The sequence below is a fragment of the Saccopteryx bilineata genome, chromosome 2, assembly GCF_036850765.1.
Source record: "Saccopteryx bilineata isolate mSacBil1 chromosome 2, mSacBil1_pri_phased_curated, whole genome shotgun sequence".
Lineage (NCBI taxonomy): Eukaryota > Metazoa > Chordata > Mammalia > Chiroptera > Emballonuridae > Saccopteryx > Saccopteryx bilineata.
In genome coordinates, this window is record NC_089491.1 from 267,936,704 (window position 1) to 267,952,242 (window position 15,539).

General features: G+C 52.5%; 1 protein-coding gene across 3 annotated transcripts in view; it reads left to right on the plus strand.

Moving 5' to 3' along the window:
* Positions 1 to 1,382: 1,382 nt before the first annotated feature.
* TBX5 (T-box transcription factor 5) overlaps positions 1,383 to 15,539 on the plus strand; it is a 43,411-nt gene continuing 29,254 nt past the window's right edge. For 2 of the 3 annotated variants that reach the window (XM_066255061.1, XM_066255063.1), the window contains exons 1-6: positions 1,600 to 2,159; positions 3,826 to 4,010; positions 5,578 to 5,672; positions 7,846 to 7,965; positions 8,753 to 8,900; positions 12,484 to 12,636. In XM_066255061.1, the coding sequence (XP_066111158.1) occupies positions 3,864 to 4,010; positions 5,578 to 5,672; positions 7,846 to 7,965; positions 8,753 to 8,900; positions 12,484 to 12,636 (663 nt within the window). In that variant the 5' untranslated portion in view covers positions 1,600 to 2,159; positions 3,826 to 3,863. Of the gene's footprint in view, positions 1,416 to 1,599; positions 2,160 to 3,825; positions 4,011 to 5,577; positions 5,673 to 7,845; positions 7,966 to 8,752; positions 8,901 to 12,483; positions 12,637 to 15,539 lie in introns of those variants that run through there. The other variant, XM_066255062.1, reaches the window with a different exon arrangement.

Below are 15,539 nucleotides of genomic sequence, written 5' to 3' on the forward strand. Positions count from 1 at the left end.
TCTTTTGCATTTTGCCTTCGGGTGTCTCCTGGCATAAACAGATTCCCCCTGGAGGTTTCAAAATCCCAGTTTTTGCTTGGTGGCCCACTCCATCTGCCCTGCTTCACAGATTTAAGTGAATCTGGCCAGGCAATGACTTGGGGGAGTACAGATTTTTCCTCTGGAGAGGGGCCTGCAGGTTATTTATGGGAATTTATTTTATCCGAAAATCTCTGAGAATTTACAGGGATTGAAGAGGTCTTTCTGGATTTCCCTTTCCTTTTGCCAAAGATGCAGGCATTCAGCCTCATCCTGAAGCCATGTTTGTTTTCTGTCTTTGGCCCCGGGGGTCGCCTCCTTAGCAAGCCCAAAGTCCTCTAAGCTGACGTTTTGGAAGGGTGAGGGTGTTTTCACAAATAAATAAACGACCTCGGGTGAAAGGCTGTGTGCAAACAAACCTGGAAGGTGGAGTTAGAACTGTAGCAAATGCTCGGGTTGGTTTTCTCCGAGGTTGCCCCACTTTTAGGGTTGGGCAGTTCGTTTTGGAATTCTGCAACGATGTGGCAGGCCTACCCTGGGATTTCAGCCCCAGCGGCCTCAGAGGGTTACACCCAGGCAGCTGCTGATCTCCAGGACATTTCTCTTCCCTTCATCCCTCTACCCAGACCTTGGCCTGCAGATCCCAGTCTCTAATCAGAGCCTCAGAAAAGAACAGGGTGAGGAGGTACAGAAGACAAGAATGGGAACCCTGACATTTATCCCAAGCACTTGGTGCTCCAATCTGGGTCTGCTCAGGCTAAGACCTACTGACTGTGTTTACACTTCTATTGATCTCTTCAACTGGACCCTCAAAATAATACATTTTGGGGAGGAGCAGGGAGATGAAAACCTGGGCCAGGCCCCCAATGACTGTTTGATTATTTTAATAAAACTGAGCATTGCCTGTGTACACATCCAGCCAGGGAGGTCTGGTAGCTCTGGGGGGGTGGGGGCCAACAGCGATTTCTTGGCATCTTTGATCTTGCCCCCCATCCCAACGCACCTTCACCCTGCCTTCACCCCGGAGTCATTGAGAGTCTGGGTGATGAGTGGGGAGGAGGGAGAGATGTCAGAGCGGCTAGCGGCGGCCCGCTGGGCCAGGCGGGGTCAGGCAGCTCTCCTTCTTGAGGTCAGCGTTGAAGAGAACGCGGGCGATTCTGCAGAGGAGGCGCGCAGCGTGTTGTGTGCACGCGTCGTGCGTTCAGACTCTGTTCTCTGCACAGCCCGCGTCACCGAGATTACTTCCCGGGCAGAAGCCGACCGCTTTGCGATGATTTGTGTAGGATTTTTTGCAGCCACCGAGCCGCACTCAGAGCAGCAGAGATGGATGGACGCTGGGAAGGGGGTGGAAAGGAGGGGGTGATCTCGAGGTCTGGGTTTGAGAGTCGTGTTGTGATGTGAGTGTTAAGGAAATCTAATGGAAAATGTGGTTGGGGGAGGGAGTGGGAAGGAATAGGAAGGGAGGGAGGGAGTCAGGGAAAGGAGAGAGAGAGTGAGAGAGAGTGAGAGAGAGAGGAGAGAGGAGAGAGAGAGAGAGAGAGAGAGAGAGAGAGGAGAGAGAGAGGCAGGCAGCGTGCAGTAGGAGCTAGTTGAATAGGCAATTCCAGTACTTTGTACACATCAAGGCAGCCCAACGTCACTGAGCTCAGCTGAGTCGGCTTGTATTTCTGAGAAAGAGAGAGAGAGAGAGAGAGAGAGAGAGAGATCTTACCTCGGATTCCGGAACTTTAACCCTGAAAGCGGCACTCAGAGAGGACTTGGACCATTCCCACGGCTTCTTCTGGTCTCCCAACTTTCCTTCCCTGGGAGTTCCAGGGAGGTGCAGGGCATCGAGCTTATCCTATTGAGGGTGCCCCCCGAGGCTGCTGTTTTGCGTTCTTTGGAGCCCTTCTGGCGCCTGACAACTTGGAAGTCTTTAGGGAGAGAGCAGCGCAGAGCGGAGGAGGTGTGTGTTGGAGGTGGGCCGTGGCTGCTGAGGCTCCAGCGGTGGGTGCTCTTTTGTAGGCAGCAGTAGCCGCTAGTCCGGGCACGCAGTCCCCCGCATAAACCCGGAGCCACCATGCCGGCGCCCCCGCCTCGCCGCCGGCTTCCCTGCTAGGAGCACAAGGGATGTGGTGAATGCACCGGCTTCACCGAGCGAGGTAACCTTGCCCGCAGATGGCCCGGGAGGCTCGGGAGGGAGCCACCCGGCCGAGTGGGCTGCGGGAGGCGCGCCTGGCGGTACTGCAGCCTCGCCTTGGATTCTGCCGGCTCGCAGAGATTTCGCGCGGCCGGGAGCTACCGGCGTGTGGGGCCGAGCAGGCGGCCGCGGCCGGGGTGAGCGACGTGGTTTCCAGGACTCGCGGCCTGGTTCTGTCAAACCGCATCTAGTTCGCCTCCGCCAGCCCCTAGCTCCCGGGGACCCTGGCGAGGGCGCGGGGTGCGATTATCCCCGCGGCCAGCGGTGCACGGGAGCGCACGTGGGGGACGCCGGCCCCGCTATCTTTTGTTGTGAGCCGACTGCGGGGCTCTCATCACCGCCTCCCGAAAACCCCAAGGGCGTGGTGAGGGAAGCTTTCGGGAGTCGGGCCTCAGCAGCTGTTCTCGGCCCCATTTCTGGGTCTCAGGCCATGGCAGACCAGGGTGGGATTTGGCTTTTTGCTCGAGAGGCTTCTGAGATTTGGGGAGGCCGTCCCTTGCGCCTCCTTCTGTCTTCCTGGGTTTCCAGAGAGGAAATCTCTACTTGGGAACGTACAAGAGTTTGGAAGGAGATCAGAGCGGAGGCAGTCTCATCCGGGCTTGAACAGCTTTGCAGCTGCTAATTTGTGTGTCCCGACCTCCTATGCCTGCGAACACGGGCCATTCTGCGCGTTGCGTGGGACCTAGGCGGCCGATTCCACGACCGAAGCTCAGGATTTCGCTGGGACCCATTTTGTCCTCGCCAGTGCCGAGCTTAGGCCTGCATTTCCAGCGAGCCAGGCCCGGTTGAAGCTCGGAGAAGCTCCCCTCGGCCTGGCCGCTCGACAAAATGCCCGACCCGGGCTGGAGAGCAGAGAAACCCGGAGAACGCTCGTCTCGGGCGGCAGCAGAGCGCCGGCCACCAGCACACAGAAGCGCGTCTCCCTCCGAACTGCTGCGCGGCGCTTTCCTGCCTGGCTGTCTTTTGGGTCCTTTCTGTTTTTAACGTTACTTAAGGTTGAGAAAAGGGGAGGACTCTTAATGTTAAAGGACTTTTAATTTTAAGGCCTGTAACTGATAAAAGATGAACATGAATTCTCTTTCAGACAGGTCTCTCGATCTGCAAATCTTTCCCTAAAGTTTTGGGTTTTGCAAGAGACGGGTTATTTCAGACATTTTGCCTGCTGCACAAAACTATTCTGCTTGCGAGTTTTCATAAACAGAGCTCTGGTGACCTCCCGAAATTCGACGAAGAAAAAAAAATTCTCAAAAGGACAATGGGTTTTTGTTTTGTTTTTGGTTCGTACCCAATGGCTTCCAAAAATACCCAGGCCTTATCTTTATTGGCTCTTCCAGAAGTCCAGACAAATTTGACGGGCTTATCGCGGGAGTCTGCGCAGGGGAGATGCGGGCCTCGCCTCCTCCCGGTCTGACGCGGGTCTTTCGCAAGAGGTTGTGCGTGATCATAAAGTAATAGTAATGACAATAATAACGAGACCTTCTGCAGCCTCCTTCAGCTGGGAACGGATGTACTGGTAGCTGGAAAGTGGGGCCTCAACTGCTCCCTCTTGTTACTTGGACTGCGCTTCCAACCTCCTCTCTCTCTCTCTCTCTCTCTCTCTCTCCTCTCTCTCTGTTTCCTGTCCGCAGTGGAGGACCCCGCGCGGTCACAGGTCCTGGGGCACACCATGGCCGACGCAGACGAGGGCTTTGGCCTAGCGCACACACCCCTGGAACCTGACTCAAAGGATCTACCCTGCGATTCAAAACCAGAGAGCGCTCTAGGGGCCCCTAGCAAGTCCCCATCGTCCCCGCAGGCCGCCTTCACTCAGCAGGTAGGAATACCAGCACCCAGGGGCCCTCTGCAGAAACCAAAGCCCCTCTTGCGGGCAAGGAGAAACCGGTTGCCCACTGTCCTTAATTGTCCCCTTTCCTTTTTATCCCCCCCCACTCAATTACACCTTCCTCTGCTCTGCCTCCCCAAAGACTAGTATATTCCAATCCACTTTATTATGACGATTATCTTTATGGCCGGAGTATTTTTGAAATGCATTTAAGTTGTTAGAGAAGCCCTAATTATCCAGCTATTTGGGGCCAGCTAACAAGAACCCAGATCCTGATGCACTAGGTGTAGACTGGGCCCTGAGCTCCTCATTAAGGGCCAGGTCAGCGGCCGTTTCAGGCCGGCATGAGCGATGGCTTGACCCCTCTTCAGATCTTCCGTAGCCTTCGCCTCCGCCCTCCTCCTCCGCGCCGCCGCCCAGAGCCGCGCGGAGCACCATTTGTCTTGCGCCGGGGCCTGGTCGGCTGGCGCACAGGGCTGTGAGGGAAGAAGGGCGCAGGGAGCCGCGGGCTCGCCAGCCTGGAAGTTGGGTCCAGTGCACTGGGACGCATGGCAACCCCTGCAGACCTTGATGATTTTTAAAAAGCTGTCAGATGGCGCGAAGCGGGATGACTTAACCCGAAGAGATATTTGGACCTTGGACATGGCTAAAACCTTCTTGGGGCTTTCGATGTCCTTCCTGACTAGTCCATCACCTCTCTGCTCTTCACAGGTCTCAGGAAAATATGTCTATTTGTAGAGATGCAGAGAGAGCAGTGGGCACGTAGTTGCGGAAACTTGGGAGTTTTTTCTTTTTACTGAAAAGCCAATCCACTCATTAGACGGTATGGGTTATTGCAAAACGAAGACTTTGTATATAATTTTTTGCATTGCTTTTGTAAAATAACTTTTAGTTGAAAGCAGAAATGTTAGATGGCTTAAACTGTGCTTGTAATTAAAACAGCTTGGGTGAAAGAAGCTGAATGTGAGGGGAGCCTGGAAGGTTTATTAATATAGACATTTGAGGATTCATTTTTGTTTTGGATTGCAGGGACCTCTTATTATCCATAAAACTTTTAAATTCAAAATCGCACCTCTGTCTATATTTGCGCCTCCATGGTAAGAATAAACACATACCTAGAGAGTATTTGAATGCCTGTATGTTTGCGTGTGAAAATCTGAGTCTCCATAAGAACACCCTGAGTGGCTTTTATTTTCCTTTAGTTGCATCTTGGCTAAAGTGAATTGAGCCTGGTCCTGTTTTTCCACAGTCCCCGTCTCCCCATTGGACATTCTAGAGCACCCTGATGGCTGTTTTGTTTTGTTCTCTAGTCTTGTGTACCTGACATTAGGAAGAGACTCTACCACCACCATGGAGCATATATGGGAATTCCTGGGCAGGGGCTGCCTGGGACTCCGGAGCCCATGTGGCTCTGCAGTGGGACTGGGGACAGTTTTCAGCCTCTGAGCCCACTGGCTCCAGAGAGAAGGAAGAGAAGTCTCTGTGTTTAGGGGCAGTTTGGGGAGCAACGGCCCACTGTCCCGGGCTTGTCCCTGTGACTTTTCTCTTCTTCCTCTAGGGCATGGAAGGGATCAAGGTGTTTCTCCATGAAAGAGAACTGTGGCTGAAATTCCACGAGGTGGGCACAGAGATGATCATAACCAAGGCTGGCAGGTGAGCTGGTGGCCTCTGTGGAGGGGTAATGGAGACGTTGTGGGAGAAATGGGGAAGAAAAGGGGAGTGGGGGAAAAGGAGAAAGCAGAGAAACAAGAGTGAGAGAGGGAGAGTGAGACTGTTTTGTTCGAGCAGATTCTGGTTAAAGAGACATGGAGAATTCTTCTAGTGAGCTCCATCAGGGTGGGAGAAACACCTGGGTCAGCTGCAGAAACAGGTATTTCTTCCAATTGGGCATTTCTTCCACCTCTTATATAAGGAGAATCAAGAGCTTGGGAGGCTGTGCTATGTGAACGTGTTAGTCACGGAGAGACAGAAAGGGAGACCGGGGCAGGGGAGAGAGAAGGGGAAAACAGAGAGGTGCAGAGAGGACTCAGAGATGAGACCCGGTTTCAGACTTGATTCCTCGCCCCCATCCTCCTCCCCACCCTCCCTGACCTTGGAGTGGTTCCAGAGTTCCACCCAATTGCCCAAGTCGGAATCGTTGAATGTATGTGCTACCTCTTTCATTGTTTATAGAAAGCAGGCGAAGCCTTTGAAACTGAACCGGGGCTCGGCCGGGCTCTATATACAGACACCGATAAACACGGCAGTTTCGCCAAGACACTCACCCTGCAGTTCCTTTTTAAAGCTCGCTGAGTTTTAGCTAGAAATATAAGACTTCTGGTGGTGGAGTGGGGGTGTGAGGAGACTCGTGCAGCTCTGTATATCTCAGAGTACCAGTGCGTGCGCGGGTGCCCAGGCCTAGGGACATCCTGGCCACATCGCTACCGTCCAGGACTGGGCCTCAGCGTCCCGAAGGGCAGAAAGCCTCGCGTTGACCCAGAGACAGCGGCATATGAAGCCAGAGAGGCTGCTAGGCCCAAGCCACCGAGTGTGTGAAGGGGGAGGGTGGAGCTGCCTCGCCGGACGCCCCGGCTCTCCAGCCCAAAGCCTCCTGCAATAAACTGACAACAGTGACATTTATTATTATTTGAAATTAAACAATGTCTGCTCCCCCGCTCGGCCTGGGTGAACTAGGAGGCGCGTTCTGTTTATACCAAAGAACTAAGGGTTTCTTCCCATTCCGCCGAGGAAGGAAAGCCACGGCCAGGCCCTCCTTTCCCCCAGAGCCTGAGCCTGAGCCGAGAGGATTTAACTATAAAAGGCCTGCGCGGCCTCCCGTGCCTCCACCTCTGGACGCGCTCAGCTCAGACGGGTAGATAAACACCGAGGCTTCAACTGAGGCCTCCACACCCCTGCCCGCCATCGCCGCCGAGCGAGCCAGGATCCAGCTACTAGTCCCTTCGCCCGGGCCAGCCTTGAGAATGCTAGCTTTTCCGAGCACCTTCTTCCCGAGTCAGGAGGGAAATTTGGGGGCGCCTGTGCGCGCAGACAGGGAGAGGGCATAGCGCAGGCAGGGACACTGGTTCTCCAACCACCCGAGCCTCTATCCTTGTTCAGGCCCCTGACAGACCTTTTCTGGAACCAAATACGAATGGCTTTTGAATTTCTTTGCCGAGGGTCAAAGGGTTTAAGACTCTCCAAGGAAGAGTGCATTGGGGAGGTTGTGGGATATTTAGGAATAAATCTATGTAAAAGGCTCGCATTAGAAGTCACCAAATGAGCTCTCCTCTGGGGGCTGAGGACTGAAGGCAAGACAGGGTGTGTGTGAGCACCTAGGTTTGTTCAGTCCCTAGGGCACACACACCTTGGTGTCCACGTGACATGGCAGCCCTGCCCAGATTGGCCAAAGCACCTGGCTGGGTGGAGGGAGAGGCCAGCTTTTTACCTATGAAGCCTCCTGCTGCCCCTCCCTCCCCCAATTTAAAAAGTAGGTGTCCGGCTCTGAAAACAGCATCAAACAAAAGTTGATATGGGGGTCCCCATGCAGGCATCTTCAGAAACAGTTCTCCCGAAGTCCTGCCTCCGGGTTTCTATTTTCCACCCAGATAGACTTAGTGGCCGTTCCTTTGCCTTTCTCCTCCCCATAACTTCAAGGGAAACCCGGGATGGATCTTGGCCAGAACGGAGTGGGGGCCACTTTTGTCTTTTCCTGTTTTTAAAGGAATCTCTTCTGCCTTTAAAGTGTGTGGGCATGCTCTTTGGAATATTAGCTTTAATTCTCTCTCTCTCTCTCTCCTTCTCTCTCTCCTTCTCTCCCTCGCTTCTTCCTCCTTCCCCTCTCTCCTAGGCGGATGTTTCCCAGTTACAAAGTGAAGGTGACTGGCCTTAATCCCAAAACGAAGTACATTCTCCTCATGGACATTGTCCCCGCTGACGACCACAGATACAAGTTTGCAGATAATAAATGGTAGGCCCCCAGTGGCAGGTGGGGAGGACACTCCTCTCCCCCACTGACCCACTCCACAGTTTTTGAGTCCCTGCAGTGCTCCAGAGGCTTTTGTTGCCTCTCCCCTGGCATCCCCCTGACCTCACCTTGAAAGGCAGAAAGAGCAGCCATTAACCCCCATTTCAGAGACGAGAAAACTGAGGCTCAGAGGAAGTTAAGTGCCTGTGTCTACAGCCGCAACCGCCGGTTGTCAATTTTTAAAAAGGGTATTGTTACCAAGCGCTGGAGGTATTTGGAGGTATAAAACCATTTACAGTTACTTTTTATGAGTTACCCGCTTTGAACATGCCTTTTTATGAAATTGCAAAATCGGCCCGTGGTATTTGAGTAAAAAAGGCAAGAGCAGAGTGGAAGGCCCATTTCTTGGGGAGATAGCTCTCGCAGCTGCCAAGCAGAGTGCTGAGGCTGGAAGAGGAAGCCCCCTTTGAAAGGCCTCAAGGAGTTTTCCAAGACTTTTTTTTTTTTTTTTTGCATGCCCACGTTCCCAGAACCTGCTGATTGTTTGTGGGCAGCGAGAGGCTGTGAGGCCCGGCGTGCCCCTGGTACTGGGGTAGGGATGAGGTAGAAGAAAAAAGGCCAGGGGAGGGCAGCTTGCCTGGATACCAGCACCAGGCAAAGGAGACCTGAGGGGCAGGCCATTTCCAGACCAGTCTCATTCTCACCTTCAGCAGCCCGGGCCTGGCGCGTGAACCTGCCGGCACCGCCCCACCGTGTGCTGAGACAGGGCGTTGTGCTCTCCTTGGTCTAGGTCTGTGACGGGCAAAGCGGAGCCCGCCATGCCGGGCCGCCTGTATGTGCACCCGGACTCGCCGGCAACTGGGGCACACTGGATGCGGCAGCTCGTCTCCTTCCAGAAACTCAAGCTCACCAACAACCACCTGGACCCGTTTGGGCATGTAAGTACCTGGTGCAGCCTAGCCTGGCATCCTTAAGTCTCTCCCTCTCCGTCTCTTAGTTTCTCTCCTTGGCTTCCTGAACCCACCCTTCTCCTTTCCTCTCCGTTTATTTCACCCCCTTGGTCTTCTTCTCCCCTTACTTTCTTGATTGGCCTTCATTTCTCTTCTCTTTCCTGTCTCTTATTTTCACCATCTAATTCAGCTTCCCGTTGTCTCTCTCCTTCTCAGTCTGCTGTACCTCTGCAGCCCTCCTTGTGGCCCACTATCCCAAGCTCTGATCTCTTTTTCCCAGGTGGATGGAGATGGGGCCCCCGCTTTCCTTGTCCGGGGCTCACATAGCATCCCTGCTGCCAGGGCATGGGAACCTGGCCTGTGCCCCGGTCCCATCTGTGATTAAGGGTGAGGGGCTGTGTTTCAGTCCTGCAGAAAACAAAACAAAAAATATGGTCACACTCACTCAGTGGGCACCCAGCACAGAGGCAAGACCACAGTGGGGGCCATAGACCTTCCCCACCCTCTTCCAAATCTTGCTTTAGCTGAGAGGGAGACCCCAGGCCACCTGCCCCTATTTCACAGATGTGCAAACCAACTCACCAGAGGCGAACACTGGTTCCCCTGCTCCTTTTAGCTTGATATTCTTGGGACAACCTGTTTTGTTTTGTTTTGTTTTGTTTCCCCCCCCCCCAGCTTCCAGCTTCTTTCCTCCCCCAGCAATGCCCAGCAGGCAAACCTAGATGAGGTCCTAAACCTGGAGTCCCGTTAGCCGAGAGAGAGAGAGAGAGAGAGAGAGAGAGAGAGAGAGAGAGACCTGGTGAAGCCCCTGAAACTGCACACAGGAGAGCGAGTGTGCAGCTTCCCCATACCCCCCCTCCCCTCAAGAGGCGTGTAACTTTTAGCAAATGCTCCAGAGGGCATTAGCCTCTCTTCCACAAAGAGAAACAAATGCAGAACAAAACATTGATTTTTGCAAAAAAAATGTCCTTAAAACATTTTGTTGGAAAGAATTCATCAGCAGGGCAGAACGTGGTCTCTGAATTCAGTGTTTAGACCCCGTAGAATGGTGATGCCACCATAGGAGTGGACTCATTGGTCATAAGGCATGTAATCCTCATAGCAGTCTATGGAGGAGGACTGGAAGGTAGAAACACGCAGCCTTTGTAACTGGGAGTGGGGGGTGGGGGGACTTGCCCGAGGTCATACAGACTGTTTTGAGAACAGGATTTGAGGCTAGGTTTCTAATTCCAAAAGTACTCTCTGTCCTGGTACAATCTCTTTAGAAAGAATGGACAGGAACATGGTGCCCAATTTGGGGACATGGGGGGGACTGGGTGGGAAAGGATTTGATTGGGAGGGAGGTCAGTTTGTAAAGGTCCAAATGAGAAATCCGCTCCTGTGGGGGCCTCAGGGCTGAACCCTGAACTCGCAGGGGCTCTGGTGAGAAAGGGACAGCAGGGCCCTCCACGGATGCGCTTAAAGCCTCTTTCTACGTGTGGCCGGTGGGGCAAAGAGAAGGGAGGCCGGTTCCCTTTCTGCGTTGTCGGTAGCGCTCAGAGGGTGCAGAGGGGGCGTTTCTGCGGAAAAAAAAATATGCAGGTCTCCTTTCCGTTTAAAGCAGGGTGGTTGTGTGTGTGTGTGTGTGTGTGTGTGTGTGTGTGTGTGTGTATGTGTGTGTTTGTCTGCAGTGTCCTGCGCGCTGGTGCACCCCAGAGCAGGAATGATCTCGAGCTTGCGTGGGCGTCGTACCTGCGGGTACTGAACCGATAATTTAGGTTAAGCGCTGGCGCTAGACGGGTCTATTTTGTGAAGGTCCCGCATGCATCTTCCGGCTGGCTGGCGGCCTGGGACCCTATTGTGGGGACCTATGTGGGATCTTGGTGGCAGGAAGCGGGACTGTCCTCTGGTCCCAATTGAGGTCCTAGCTTTCTCTTTGCCGCTCTGGGCGTGCCTTTGGGGTCGCGCTGCGGAGGGGGGCGCCTGGGAAAGGCGCACAGCCCCGCCACCAAGGTATGGGCATCCCTCGGGTTTTTAGGTCCTTACCAGCCGAGCCCAGGGAAGAGAGAGCTTGCCCTGAGCTGCTCCCGGACTCTGCGGCTGCGGCGCATTCCCACCCCAGACTTCGGAGTTTTGAGTCCTAAGCCGTCCTAATGAAATTAGGAGCTATTAGATCGCCCTCGCGCTGATGTCTCTACACTGTTCCCGGCCGTCAAAGCAATTTGGCTAAGCCCGGACGATGGCCGCGCCGGCCGGGGGGTGCGGCGGCCCGCGGGGCCCCGCTGCGTCTCTCTGTCGCCACGCCGCCCGGGCCGGCGTCGCTATCGGCCAGGCTGGCGGCTCGGCTGCGCAGGCCCGAGATTAGAGCCGCGCGGCCGGGATCCCGGGACCCTGGGGCCCTCCCCCTCCTCCAGGCGGGTCAGTAGGATTGGCCCGAGAACCCTGCCCCAGGGTCATCAATGCAAATAATCAAAGACACCCAGACAACCTCCGCCGCTCCAGCCTTTGGCCCTGGGAAAAACGCAGGCCAGATTTTCAAACCGTTAAACGCGGCGACTTGCCCAATCGGTGGGTACAGATCAGCGCGTTTCGATACATACTAGCGTTAACAGCCTCCCGGGAGCAACCAAACCCAGGCGTCACCCAAACAACAATCCCAGTATTTGAGTAAGGGTGCTGAACAGTCCTGCTCCGGCCAGGGTGTGGGGCCTGGAGCCCCCCCTCCTAGTACTGATTCTGGTGGTTGTAACAATGCGGCTCCCATCAGACCCCGCTTGTCCGTGGGAGCACCCCAAACACGGAGAAGATGGAAAGGAAGGAGACAGAATATTCTCAGGAAAGTTGATGCAGCAGTTTTGTCTGGGGCCAAGTCTGGAGATAATTCCGTTGTGGATCCTGAAATGTTGATAAAGTTCTCTGGAGAACGAGAACCTCAGGGCAACCAGGCCCTTGTTTGATGGTGAAGGTGGTGGAGTAGGGGAGTGCTTCCCCCATCTCAGCATCCTTAGAGTCCCTTCCACTCCTTTCTCTTTTTTATTTTTCATTGACTCTCACACTTTGCACATTGTGCAAACAAAGGGCCAAGCCCATGATTTTTACACCAGTTCTGCAAACACTCGGTCTCTACTTTTGCATCTTTTCAAGGGTTTTTATTTGGGGTGGGGGAGTTATATGCGCGTTTGATTGTTTGTTTGTTCTCCCCTTTAATTTCAAAATTGTCACCCAGGCTTTCCCCGGGCCGCTAGTTTCTTGTTCCAGACCCGCATGGCTCCCATTGGGGGCAGAAAGTGCCCTATGCAGGGAGTTAATTTATTAAGAAAACTTTATTAAGAATTCTGATTTACTGCCGTGTGTGCTTTGGGTAGATTCCTGGAATATTACCCTGGCTTTTTCGGTTGGAAATTGTCATTTTTGAAATGTTTCTTTTTAATGAAATCACTGGACCCTTTTCAAAACAGGAGGGAAAAAAATCAGACTATTTTTTGAGAGCCTATATGAGGAGGCTAATTTTGGGGGGAGGAGGGCGGGGTTTTATCTGGAAACAAAGGGGTTTTCATTTTTCTTACAATCTTGTTTTCTTTATTATTTTTAGATTATTCTAAATTCCATGCACAAATACCAGCCCAGATTACACATCGTGAAAGCGGACGAAAATAATGGATTTGGCTCAAAAAATACTGCTTTCTGCACCCACGTCTTTCCTGAGACAGCGTTTATCGCGGTGACTTCCTATCAGAACCACAAGGTAAGTCCAGGACCCAGGAACCTGAGTGCCTGGGGCTGCCTGCTCATTTGCACGACTCTGCTGGGGTCTCCTGCTGAAACTTCAGGTGTAGGGCGGCTTCAGTCTGCACAGCAGGCGCCAGCTTCTTATCCCAGGGGGCTGGGGTAGGAGCAGAGCTGCAGCCTAAGGAGTGTAGCTTTTTTGTGTTATATTCATGGTTTGACAGATAACACACACACACACACACACACACACACACTAGAAACAAACTTATCAAACCATACATGTCCATGCACTCAAATGCAACAAGGAGGCATCCCACTCCATTCAAATGGTCAGTGAGAAAAAAGGTCCCCTTCATTGCATGACTCTGTGCTCTTGGGGACCTGGAGCACCATCCTGGGGCCACTTTTTGTTGGGATCTGTCTCCTTCCCTCTACTCTGCCTTTTGGATGCATTTCAACTCCAATTTGGGCAGGTGGCAAAGTTGCCGGAAACCTTGGGCTTGGATTTTCCAGATGCTTCTCTAATTGGTTTCAGTGATTTCTGAATCGCCCCCCCCCCCCCACACCACATGCTAAAGCAAGGTTTGCATTGTTTAAACAAAAACAAAAACAAAAACTGAGCAAGCTCTGCCACCAGCAGCCTAGAGCACCGCTCCCAGGAACTAGATAGGGTCCTGCAAAACCATGGCTTGGGGAGGGGGGTCATGCATGTGGTCACTGGACTATTTGGGAGAAGGTGGCTGCAGATTGGGGTAGGGGTGGGAGGGGGCCTATCTGATTGTGTCAATGTCAGACTCCATGCTGTTTGACATCCAGACTTCGATTTGGGCATTTCAGAGCTTGGCAGTGATATTGGAACAGGGCACCTCACAACCACAGGTTGGTGGAGTATCATCCATTCCTCTTAGAAGGAAGGGGCTTGTCTTAATTTGTCATAGTTGATGTCTGTTCTTTAGAAATCTGAGGGCACATGGATTCATTGTATTGGGTGGGGGCAGGAGTCAATGATACTTAAAGGCTTGTTAGGAACAGATCTGGAAATCTGAAAAAGCAAGGTATGGGCACTGGGGCGGGGCCCTAGCCACTGTCAGGTTATAGGCTGTTAAGAGTATCGAGCAGTTATTTGGGGTCAGAAGGCTGTTGTAGGGGAAAGTAGGGGGTTCCATATGGGATCAGTGAGGGCGGGTCACGTGGACAACTTACATAGTTGGATGTGGGAAGGGTGACGCCTCTCCCTCGCCACAGCCCCTGTCCCCACCTGGAAGACAAGCCAGTTACAGGAGATGTGGAGCCAGGCAGGGTGGGAGCACCCACTGAAGGCCATTCCAGTACAGACTAGGTGTCAGATAAGCCCCCCCATCCCGTGAAGCCAGGGTAGTTACAAAATGCTGTGGGGTCATCTCCAAATTCAGATAGATTGTCAGCGACCAGGCCCAGCTTTGATGGATGGTCCCTCCTTGGCCAGAGGCCTGCTGAGAAACCCAGGTCTGGAGAGAGCTTCCCTCCAGGAGGAAACTTGCTCTCCCCAAAATGCAATTCTTTTTTTAAAGGGGAAAGAGGATTTCTCTGTGTTCTCCCCATTTGTGGAACCAGTGAGAGCAGAAAACATTAAGACTAAATGCCCTGAAAGTAGCAAAACCATTTCAGGCTAATTTGAGTCTGGCTGCTTCCCCCATCACTGCTGTAAACCCATGTTTAACTTTGTGGTGACAGTCACAGGGACAAAAGTGGAAAAAATAGCAACTAGGAGGCTCCTTTCCATACATATATATGCTTAGAGCCTCCCAGGCCTGACAGAGGGTCCAAAAATATATTGAATCTTTTTTTTTCCTCCCCAACAAAGTCTAGGCTCATACAGAAAGGACAGGAAGTGGGCATATGACAGCGACCTGCTAAAGAAACGTGCATGGTCTGATCCTTGAGGGGAAATGCTTCAGCTTTGTGTAGTTATCGTCTTAGGATCCATCAGGCCTGGGAAAGTCTGGAAGAGTTCTCTCTCTCTACCTGTTTGCAGATTTTATTGGGACATAATCATCTCACGATAAACTACAATATTGGGAATACACACTTTGATTAGTCTGACATATGTATAGACCCAGGAAACTAGCACCATAACCACCAACATACCCAACATTTTCCCCAAATTCCTATAGTTTTCCTCACATTTAAAGAAATTAACTGTATTGGGGTAACATTGGTTACTAAAATTTCAGACGGACGACATTATAATTTGATATCTGTGTGTTCTGCTAAATTTCTACTTTAAAAAAATGTCTTCTCCAATGAATACATTTAGTGATCTCCCTACATATGAAGAAGTGCTTGTCCAATGGGGCGTCTGTGTGAGAGTTTTGAGCAGAGTCTAGGAGAGCGTGTGTCTAAATGTGCACAGGTGTAAAACCATGCGTCTCCAAGTGCGCACTTGGGTGTCTGTCTGTGCATTTGATGACCACACACAGGAATCGCTTTATTTCTTTATTGGCTGGTGCAGGGAACCCAGCTGAGCTGTACCCACAGGTTTATTTAGCCAGCCTGACATCTGGAAGAGGGATTTCATGGGAGACAACGTTCCGTGACTTTGCCCCCCTGTGCGGTTCTCCCCACTTTGTCAGGAGGAAGTCTGAAGCAGTCGGGTTTCAGTCCAAGTCCGAGGCCGCTGCAGACGTTTCCCCGCGTGGATATATGATGTGTGACTTAAATCAGCGGGCCGGGCTGAGTGTGATTTACTCTGTCTTGTTACTTTATTGTCCCAGGTGTTGAGACCCCTAGTTTCATGGGTAAAAGCCACCTGAGCTCTTACTTACCACCAGGCCGTCGTAGGGTTTAAGGTGGGACTCCGGAGGCAGACTGACTGGGTTCAAATCCATTTGACTTAGAGCGAGTGACTTCACTCAGCCTTCCCCGTCTGTAAAATGGGGA